General features: G+C 42.3%; 2 protein-coding genes across 3 annotated transcripts; both read left to right on the forward strand.

Moving 5' to 3' along the window:
- Window positions 1–1,314: 1,314 nt before the first annotated feature.
- Window positions 1,315–3,835, forward strand: ifng1 (interferon gamma 1). Of its 2 annotated transcripts, none has more exons than XM_084486576.1 (4): window positions 1,315–1,655; window positions 2,591–2,693; window positions 2,986–3,207; window positions 3,360–3,835. In XM_084486576.1, exons 2-4 carry the CDS (start codon window positions 2,688–2,690, stop codon window positions 3,519–3,521), a joined length of 390 nt encoding a protein of 129 aa, XP_084342702.1. In that variant the 5' UTR covers window positions 1,315–1,655; window positions 2,591–2,687; the 3' UTR covers window positions 3,522–3,835. The 2 variants fall into 2 exon arrangements, with proteins under 2 accessions (XP_084342702.1, XP_084342701.1); XM_084486575.1 differs by having other exon boundaries at window positions 2,628–2,693.
- Window positions 3,836–4,623: 788 nt separating this feature from the next.
- LOC311367501 (uncharacterized protein) lies at window positions 4,624–8,208 on the forward strand (the record flags this gene model as incomplete). The annotated part of the gene is made up of 6 exons (XM_084486337.1): window positions 4,624–4,732; window positions 4,860–4,928; window positions 5,226–5,342; window positions 7,160–7,216; window positions 7,449–7,505; window positions 8,101–8,208. Exons 1-6 carry the CDS (start codon window positions 4,709–4,711, stop codon window positions 8,206–8,208), a joined length of 432 nt encoding a protein of 143 aa, XP_084342463.1. The 5' UTR covers window positions 4,624–4,708.
- Between the last annotated feature and the right edge of the window lie 3,354 nt (window positions 8,209–11,562).

Consider the following 11,562-nt stretch of genomic DNA (forward strand, 5'->3'; position numbering starts at 1 on the left):
GTATCCAGGACATGGGCTACTACAACTGCTGCATTCCTCGTGTCAAGCCACTCCTGAAACAGAGACAACATCAGAGGCGTCCTAGGCTAAGAGAACTGATCTGTCGCTAATTTCATTTGGAAATCAAGGTCCCAGAGTCTGAACGAGGAATGAAGGTGAGGCACAGAATCCAAGCAGAATCCAAGTTGCTTGAAGTCCAGTGTGAAAACACAGTGGACCCTCACCAGAAGATGTTCTGGTGTTGGTCCACTGTGTTTTATCAAGTCCAAAATCAACGCAGCTGTCTACCAGGACGTCTTAGAGCACTTCATGCTTCCTTCTGCTGACAAGCTTTATGGAGATGCTGATTTCATTTTCCAGGAGGACTTGACACCTATACCCACACTCAGGGGCGTAGCACCAAATTCTGGGCCCTATATAGAAGAAGTCCTGATGTCCAGCCCTTCAGCCCGGGAGTTTCAGGCCCATACCGGCCCACTTTTTTCAGGGGTGGAAGAATTTGAATAAATGAACAGCGCAAAACTCTTACTATCCCCTTTTATTGTATATTGGATCAACGTTTGGCAAATGAAAAATACACCTCAAGGATCAGTTTATAAGAAAAAAAATACTTTAACTATCAATTATATATAAAACACACAATGTATAAAATATATATATAATGTATAAAACATACAATGTTCCCTTCCATGGAGACTTTTAAAAAGCACACGAAAGCGCACCTTTTCTCTGAGGCCTATGGCCTCTAACCCACGACCCCACCCAGCGCCTTGCGCATTGGCACTCACTCACTCGCCTACACACACACCCTCACCTCCCACTCTTGTGAAGTGACCTTGAATATCCTGAAAGGCGCTATATAATCTATATAATATATATATATATATATAATATATATAATATATTATATATATATACACACAGTATATATATAACTGTATATATATGTAATTATGCACATATATATAACTGTATATATATATATGCATACATTGGTGGAGAAAGGGGAAAGAGAGCGAGCGAGAGACAGAGAGAGAGTGAAAGCGAGAGCGAGAGCGAGAGCGAGAGAGAGAACTGAAAGAAAAAGTTTCTAGAATGCAGCACTTTGGAATTTGAATGACGAATGACATTAAGAATGACATCACAGCTATAATGTTGTGATCGTGTGTGTGTGTGTGTGTGTGCCGTAAAGTTTGAAGATTTAAAGGAAACTTTAGACCACATTTTCACACCTCGATCGTCCCACCTCTCTCTCTCTCTCTCATATATAAAGCGCTCATCTGAACTGAAAACACTCACTTGATTCACCTGAACTCTGCACTGGACGGATATAAAGACAGAGAGACAGACAGACATACAGACGGGCAGAAAGACAGACAGAGAGACAAGAGAAAAGTAGACAGACAAGCAGAAGGACAGACAGGCAGGCAGAAAGACAGACAGAAAGGCTGTATCGTCCTGACAGGGAATCGAACCTGCGACTTTCAGCGTGTGCAGCTGCTGGGATGGCGCCGTCGCTGGGGAAATGTTTGTCTCTCTGCCTGTCTCTCTGCATATCTGTCATATCTGTCTGTCTGTCTGACTGTCTGGCAGCGTCTCATGTTCCGGACAAGATGAGAGACACGATGAGAGAAACCATCAAGCCTCTACTACAGGTACTGCAATACTACCACAGTACTACCAAATACTAATATCCTATACATGTATAGAAGTCCTACTCTATAGTACTCTATAGCACTGTTATCATATACATGTATACTACACCAGTACTGCAATACTACTAAGGTACTACTACTTAGCACTTATACAAATGAGTTAAATGAGTTAAATGAGCTTTATGGAATCCTTCTGAAGCTCAGTCATCAGGTCGTTAGTGGCCATGAACCTAGAGAGACAGACAGGTAGACAGACAAGTCGTTAGTGGTCATGAACCTAGAGGGACAGACAGACAGGTCGTTAGTGGCCATGAACCTAGAGGGACGGACAGACAGACAGACAGGTCATTAGTGGCCATGAACCTAGAGAGACAGACAGGTAGACAGAAAGGTTGTTAGTGGCCATGATCCTAGAGAGACAGACAGGCAGACAGACAGGTCTTTAAGGAACAGGTAGGAGTTAGACAGTACAGAGACAGGTCATTAAGGAGACGGTAGGGGTTAGACAGTACAGAGACAGGTCGTTAAGGAGCAGGTAGGGGTTAGACAGTACAGAGACAGGTCATTAAGGAGCAGGGAGGGGTTAGACAGTACAGAGACAGGTCATTAAGGAGCAGGTAGGGGTTAGACAGTAGACAGGTTAGTTAGGAGCAGGTAGGGGTTAGACAGTACAGAGACCAGTCATTAAGGAGCAGGTAGGGGTTAGACAGTACAGAGACAGGTCATTAAGGAGCAGGTAGGGGTTAGACATGCAGAGACAGGTCATTAAGGAACAGGTAGGGGTTAGACATGCAGAGACAGGTCATTAAGGAACAGGTAGGGGTTAGACAGTACAGAGACAGGACATTAAGGAACAGGTGGGGGTTAGACAGTACAGAGACAGTCTGACAGTCTGCAGGGCCTGTCTAACAGTCTGTCGTCCTGTCTGTCTGCAGGGCCTGTCTAACAGTCTATCCTCCTGTCTGTCTGCAGGGCCAGTCTCAGTTCAATGGGACTCCCGTCTTTTCCAGAGAATTACTCAACGACTCAAAGATGGAGGTAAGTCTCTCTCTCTCTCTCTCTCTCTCTCTCTCTGTCAGTCTGACTCTCTCTCTGTCTGTCTGTCTGTGTGTGTGTCTCTCTCTCTCTCTGTCAGTCTGTCTCACTCTCTCTCTTTCTCTCTCTCTCTCTGTAAGTCTGTCTCTCAATCTCTCTCTCGCTAGCCCAATTGAATGAAGATCTCTCTCTCTCTCTCTCTCTCTCTCTCTCTCTCTCTTTCTCTCTCTCTCTCTCTCTCTCTCTCTCTCTCTCTCTCTCTCTCTCTCTCTCTCTCTCTCTCTCTCTCTCTCAGGATGGCGATAAGAGGATCGTGCTGGCGAAGGTGTTGGAGGTTTATGAAAAACTGTTTGATGAGATGTCGAGACAGCTGCCAAACAATAGCCAATCAGAGGAGAAGAAAGCAGAGGTGGCGGGGATCCTGAAGTACCTCCAGGAAATGGTGACACTGCTGAATAAAAAGTACCAGTACCACCTGCTGGTCACCAGAACACTGGAGCAACTGGGCCGCATACAGGTAGAGAAACAACGGGTAGAATATCATATAGAGATCCAACATGTAAAACATAGAGATACAACAAAGTAGAATATAACATATTACATGTACAATAGAGAGATACAACTGGTAGAAGATAGAGATATATTATAACACTGACTCCGTCATTTCAGACCAATAGCTCTGTAGTACAGCACAAGGCATTGTGGGAGCTGCCTTGGCTGTACGACGCAGCGAGCTCATTGGCCGGGAGGAAGAGGAGGAGCCTACGATGCCGACGGGCGCCCAGGAAGAGGGCGCTCCCTGTGCTAGCTAAACTTAGGAGGACTATGTGATTAGTTTATACTTTTATAAAGCGTTTACATCTGGCCCGCGTGTTTCAATATTTAAAGTATTTGAGTATTTATTTGTAATTGCATTAGTCTTATCAACTTATTTAAATATTTATATAAAATGGGATTATTCTTAGCTGAAGTATTTTATTATTTATACACAATTTGTTTATTTTATTTACAGAATTTCAATATTTATATAAACTCTGATTAAAGTATGTATGTAAATTATTTGAATTATTTTATGTTATTTAAATGATTTATATTTATTTTATATTTATTGGCCTGAAAACACTTAATAAACTCATTGTGGGGAACTTCTGTGTCTTGGTTTGATTCAAGAGACGCACATTAAATACAGACATATCTGGATATGTACATTAAATACAGACATATATGGATATGAAAATTAAAATACAGACATATCTGGATATGTACATTAAATACAGACTCGATACACCACCAAGTTAAGATAAATGTATATTATAAATTATATACAGTAGATGATAAATTGATCATTATTGATTTGTGATTACATTATAGATTATGGATCAGTATTGATCTGTGATTACATTAAAGATGATATATGGATCAGTATTGATATGTGATTACATTATAGATGATATATGGATCAGTATTGATCTGTACTGGGTTGAGTTGGTTTGAAGACGTCAAAATGAAACCTTCCAGTGGAACAGGAACTCCCCCCCTCTAGATGAGTTAGATTAGTACTCCCCCACAGGAAACTGCTCCTCACCCTGTCTGGTCCACCCTCACCCCCACGTCACCCCCACCTCCCCCAACCTCCCTCCACCTCACCTCCACCTCTCCCTCACCCCCATCTCACCACACCCAGACCTCTCCTCCACCTCACCTCACCTCACCTCACCTCACCTCACCTCACCTCCACTTCGCCTAATTGATTATTGATTTTGATCTCAAGACCCTCTCCCAGATCTAGGGCAGCGTAACCATGACGATGACCTGGATCAGAACAGGAAGTAGGGTCACCTGACAGGAAGCACCTGAGATGATATATATCGGCAACACACAGACAGACACAGAGAGAGACAGACAGAATGCCGGGTGGCTGGACTGTGCTGGTGTGTGTGGTGCTGTGGGGGTGCTGGGGGGGTGAGACAGCTGAGTGTGAATGTAAGACGTGTATTGATTTAAACAGTCTGGACACCATGCTGGACATGAATACCACTGGGGTGAGTGCACACACACACACACACACACACACACACACACACACACACACACACACACACACACACAGTTATAGAGGCTGATAATGAGTAATGAGTGTTGTGTTGTTGTTGTTGTTGTTGTTGTTAGATGGAAGACCTGGACAGCAGAATCCTTTTGGCTGGCTCCTCCTTCGACCAAATCAGAGTCAACCGCAAGGTACCTCATGTTAACACTAACCCATGCTAACCCTAACCCATGGTAACCCTAACCCATGGTAATTCTAACACATGGTAACCCATGGTAACGCTAACCCATGCTAACCTTAACCCATGCTAACCCTAAACCATGCTAACCCTAACCCATTCTAACCCTACTCCTCCTAACCCTCCTCACCCTAACCCATGCTAACCCTAACCCTCTTCACCTTATCCATAACTTTTACCCCCCCCCCCCCAACCCTCCTGACCCTAACCCTCCTGACCCTAACCCCCCCTAACCTCCTCCCTCCTCCAGCTCCACGGCTGTGTCCTCATGGAGGTCCTCAGATTCTTCCAGAACCTTCTGAAGAGAACATCTGAGAAGTTGGACCTGCCCTACTTCCTGAAGAAGATGGAGCGCTGCGTTGTCGAGGTGAGAATCTAACCCTGAGGACCACTAATCTAACTCATCTAGTAGTATCTAACCCTGAGGACCACTAATCTAACTCATCTAGTAGTATCTAACCCTGAGGACCACTAATCTAACTCATCTAGTAGTATCTAACCCTGAGGACCACTAATCTAACTAATCTAGTAATATCTAACCCTGAGGACCACTAATCTAACTCATCTAGTAGTATCTAACCCTGAGGACCACTAATCTAACTCATCTAGTAATATCTAACCCTGAGGACCACTAATCTAACTCATCTAGTAGTATCTAACCCTGAGGACCACTAATCTAACTCATCTAGTAGTATCTAACCCTGAGGACCACTAATCTAACTCATCTAGTAGTATCTAACCATGAGGACCATTAATCTAACTCATCTAGTAGTATATAGGTCTAACAAATCTAATCAGACATCAGGTTCATATCTAATCAGTCTTAACACTCTAACTCAACCCTCAATAGGACTGCTGGTCTGAGATCAGTCTGTCACTCAATCCTCTAGTAGGACTGCTGGTCAGAGATCAGTCTGTCACTCAACCCTATAGGACTGCAGGTCTGAGATCAGTCTGTCTCCCTAACTCAATCCTCTAGTACAGGGGTTCCCAAACTTTTCAACCCGCGACCCCCAAAATAACGGTGCCAGAGACTGGCGACCCCCACTATCCCCGGATGTAACTGAAAAAATAAAATAAAATGTGCGCACAGGCCATATGCACTAGGCTTATCCAAACACGGGCTTAACGACAACACAAAAGAACAGAGCAGCCTGTTATGATTTTTCATATAGAAATTTACTGTTTGATAAAAAGCAGAATACATCAGTCAAAATAATAAGTAACATGAGTGCACAGTATTGCTGTCATTTGCAAACTTAACTTAACTTAACTTAACTTTGAAACATTACTTTCATTTCCATTTGAACAGAAGAATATCTCAGTCAGGGTAATATCCATAAACTGTTGTAAACATATGTACATTGTTGCTGTTTCAGCGTTAATCTCAACCTCCTCCGCTGGCCTCTCTGCCTCCTCCGCTGGCCTCTCTGTCTTTTCTTTGCTCGGTATTAACCAACGTTTCATTTTGAAAAATCATCAATGAGCTAGTTCAGAGAAAATCTACTGGTCCGCTTTGTGATGTTTACTGTGTGTGGAGCAGTGGCGTAAATATCGACGGTGCAACCGGCCGTAAAGTGACCCGACACCTACAAATGATGCTATCGTTAATCTGTCGTAATCACCTCAGGAGGAAAATCTGTAGTTTTATTTGAATTTTAACTACCATGTTTCATAATTTTTACAACTATGGCTGAATTTTTCTGTATTTAAAAAAAAAAAATAATAATAATAAAAAAAATTTTTTGGGGGATTTATGGAAATCATTTCGCGACCCACCCCTCGGCGTCCCGCGACCCCCACTTTGGGAACCCCTGCTCTAGTAGGACTGCTGGTCAGAGATCAGTCTGTCACTCAACCCTCAATAGGACTGCAGGTCTGAGATCAGTCTGTCTCCCTAACTCAACCCTCAATAGGACTGCTGGTCTGAGATCAGTCTGTCACTCAACCCTCAATAGGACTGCTGGTCTGAGATCAGTCTGTCACTCAACCCTCAATAGGACTGCTGGTCTGAGATCAGTCTGTCACTCAACCCTATAGGACTGCAGGTCTGAGATCAGTCTGTCTCCCTAACTCAACCCTCAATAGGACTGCAGGTCTGAGATCAGTCTGTCTCCCTAACTCAACCCTCAATAGGACTGCTGGTTTGAGATCAGTCTGTCACTCAACCCTTCTTTCTGTCAGAACCAGACTTTCTGTTCAGTGTTGAAGAGAGAAGTCGTCCGCCATCGTTCTAAACAGGTAATTAACAACTATTACAGACTAACCATGACTAACTTACAATCAAAAAGCATCACAAACAACTCTAAATAACCATCATAACCAACCATCACAACCAACACCAAAACACATTAACCAACCCCAACTCACCATCACCGATCACATAACTAACGTGTGCACACGCATGTGTGTGTGTATGGTGTGTGTGTGTGTGTGTGTGTGTGTGTGTGTGTGTGTGTGTGTGTGTGTCCAGGGCTCTAGGGGTTTGGCTTTGCTTCAGATCTCTCAGCTGGACCAGGCATCCAAACAGGTACTGCTCACCTCACTGTAGGACCAGGTACCACCTAACTGTAGAACCAGGTTCACCTCACTGTAGAACCAGGTACCACCTCACTGTAGAACCAGGTACCACCTCACTGTAGAACCAGGTACCACCTCACTGTAGAACCAGGTTCACCTCACTGTAGAACCAGGTACCACCTCACTGTAGGACCAGGTACCACCTCACTGTAGGACCAGGTACCATCTCACTGTAGAACCAGGTTCACCTCACTGTAGGACCAGGTACCATCTCACTGTAGAACCAGGTTCACCTCACTGTAGGACCAGGTACCATCTCACTGTAGAACCAGGTACAACCTCACTGTAGGACCAGGTACCATCTCACTGTAGAACCAGGTACAACCTCACTGTAGGACCAGGTACCATCTCACTGTAGAACCAGGTACAACCTCACTGTAGGACCAGGTACCATCTCACTGTAGAACCAGGTTCACCTCACTGTAGGACCAGGTACCATCTCACTGTAGAACCAGATTCACCTCACTGTAGAACCAGGTTCACCTCACTGTAGAACAAGATATATTGTTGTTTCTCTTTCTTCTGACAAATGTCCTTGTGTGCAGCTGGACGACGAGGGCTTCCAGAAACAGGCGATGGTTGAACTCCAGGGGCTGAAGGGTTACGTTACAGGCAGAGGCTTCAAGCATTACCAGCTGATCATGAAACCATGATCGGTGGCCATCTTGCTCCTCAGACTCTATCTTCCTCTTGTAAACCTTCTTATTAAATACATCATGTGATAAACGGCTTGTTCTAATAGTATCTCTCTAGTGTCTGTTAGTATCTAGGTAATTAGGTATCTAGGTTAATGTAACTTAGTATGTAGTTAAGGTCACTTAGTATCACAGTAATGTTACTTAGTATCTAGTTAATGTCACTTACTATCTAGGTAATGTTACTTAGTATCTAGGTTACGGTAACTTAGTATCTAGGTAATGGAACTTAGTATCTAGGTAAGGTAATTTAGTATCTAGGTTAAGGTAACTTAGTATCTAGTTAAGGTAACTTAATATCTATGTAATAGTAGGGCCATATTTCTGGTATGAGATGGACAGAATGATTTACGGGAAACCACACCCCCTTACCACAGTAAGCCCTGCCCACAAACCCCCCAGACTGTGAGAGAAACCCTCGCCTGTCAGTTAACATGGAAACATCACCATGACGTGTGTGTGTGTGTGTGTGTGTGTGTTACTGTGTGTCAGGGGAAATCTGAAAGTTATAAGTCATCATTTCCCCATACATGCACACACACAGACACACACAGACACACATACACACCTCATTTAAATTTGGTGCGTGGGTGTGTGTGGCAGTTCTGTGAAACCAAATGTAACTTCCTGTTGAAGAGGAAGTGAGGCCTCACATTCCGGTACCAGGGAAAAAAAATCAACATTTAAAACTCAAGTCGACCAACGCAGGATGTTCACTCTGAGTGGGCAGACAGAAGTTCTGCGTTGGTGATGGAAGCATCACACTATTTCAGCTTTTAAAAGTTCACTAGAAACCTTCTAAAGCAGAGCATCACAATAAACCAGCGGTCCTCTCACTGCGCTTTCACCGCCCTCTGTTGGTCATAGTTATATTAACACTATATTATTATATTAACTGTATTAATATTATTTTTTTATTATTATCATTTATATAACCACTATTATTTTTATTATATTATTATCTTAACACAATTATTATATTATTACTTTAATATTATTACTATTAACATATAATGTATAATTATTACTATGGACATAGCAATGCAGATAAGGCAAGGAATACCAATGTTAACTCGCTGTTGGAACAGTGTGACATTCTCTGTCTTCAAGAGACTTGGCTTCCCAAACAAGATCTGGATAAGCTAAACGTTCTGAATAAAGACTTCCACGGTGCCGGTGAGTCCACCACAGACCTCAGCACTAAGATTGTGCGAGGAAGAATACCAGGGGGTGTTGCAATATTATGGAATAAGAAATATGACCCTATTGTGTCTGTGAAGAGAATGAATGTGGACTGGACTATTGGCTTTGAGATTAACTTTGATGATAAGAGGATGGTTATCATAAACATTTATATGCCCTACGAATCCAACCAGTCAGAGGATGAATTTTTAAGCAGATTAACTTTCTTGCGCTCATTTATTGAGGACTATGATTCTACATGTGTGTATATTATTGGGGATTTTAATGCTGATCTATCAGACAATAATTCACTATTTGCTAGAGATATGATAGAGTTCTGTAATGAAAATAAATTGTTTTTAACTAGTCAGCTGTTGTTGCCTGACAGCAGTTTTACATATGTCAGTGACGCCTGGCAGACTACTTCCTGGCTTAACCATTTAATGTGTACTGCAGATGCTCATTCCTCTATTGTAGATATGGTGATAAAGTATGACATGGCTATTTCTGACCATATACCCATATCTATGTTACTGAATGTTTATATTATCCCTGCATTGGCTCCAAACAATGAGGCAAACAATGTTAGCAAGCTAGATTGGGTAAAACTCTCTGAGGAGGAAAAGCGCAAATACTTTTCATCAACTGACAAGCTGTTGGGTTTGATTGAATTACCTAAAAATGCATTGCTGTGCCAGGACATGAATTGTAAGAACTCTAACTATGGTCTTGAATTATGTTCCTTGTATGACAATATTGTCAACAGCCTTACTACATCAAGTACTTATCTTACTACACAGAGAAACAAAATACATTGTAATGCAAAACCTGGCTGACCATGTGGGTGTGTTACATACTGCAGCCAGAAAACTTGGTCTGAATCAGGTAGGCCTAGACAAGGCCCATTGTAAGAAGTCCACAAATGCAAAATTGAAATATGCTCTTCGCTTTATTAAAAGGAAGGAAAACACTATGAGAGCTGATGCACTTGCTAAAAAGTTGCAGAGTAATAATTACTATGACTTCTGGAAGGAGGTCAAAGTGTTAAACAACTGTAAAACCTCCCTCCCCTCTGATATAGAGGGAGTGTCTGGTACTGAGAAAATAGCTGAGAAATGGCGTGAACATTATCAAGAACTGTTTAACTGTATTAAGAGTGAACCCTTTGTGTTAAATAACATTGATCCAAATGAGAATGAAGTTAGACCTGATGAAATTTTAGATGCAATCTCAATGTTAGATAATAACAAGGGGTGCGGCATGGACCATATCTATGCAGAACACTTAGAAGTATGGGAGTCAGAAACTCTGTCCTTTATTATCAATGTGCTTTACTGGGCTCCTTATCCTTGGGGTGCTGCCTGATTCACTTCTCTCCATATTGCTAGTTCCAGTCCTAAAAGATAAAGCCGGGAAACTGAATAGCATTGACAACTACAGACCAATAGCGCTTTCTAGTATTCCATCCAAAGTTTTGGAACGTGTCCTCATTACAAGGCTTGATACTTTTCTACTAACATCAGATAATCAGTTTGGCTTTAAAAGGAAACATGGCACCGATATGTGTATATTTGCTTTAAAGGAAATGGTTGCAATGTGGATCAGAACTCAACCGTATTTATGTGTTTTTTAGATGCCTCTAAGGATTTTGATAGTCAACCATGGAAAATTATTTATAAAATTACTGCAGAGAGGGGTACCAAAGGTCATTATCAGGATTCTAGTATACTGGTACAGTCACCAGACAATGAGGGTCAAATGGGGCTGTGGAATATCCTCCCCATTCTATGTATCTAATGGTGTCCGGCAAGGTGGATTATTATCCCCTGCCTTATTTAATGTATGCATGAATGATTTGTCAATCCAACTGAGGCTGCCTGGTTGGTAGCTCTCTCATTAACCATTTCGTGTATGCAGACGATCTGGCCATTGTTAGTCCATGCAGTGCTGGCTTACAGCAACTACTTAAGGTATGCACACAATATGGTCTTGAGTATGACATTAAATTTAATGTGAAAAAGAGCAATGTCATGATAGTTAGAAGCAGAGAGGATAAAAAAATGACTTTCCCTGTTTTCTATCTGTGTAATAGCCCACTTGTGGTGTGTAAAGAAGTAAAGTATCTTGGTC

This window comes from Micromesistius poutassou, assembly GCF_964030765.1.
Source record: "Micromesistius poutassou genome assembly, chromosome: 22".
Lineage (NCBI taxonomy): Eukaryota > Metazoa > Chordata > Actinopteri > Gadiformes > Gadidae > Micromesistius > Micromesistius poutassou.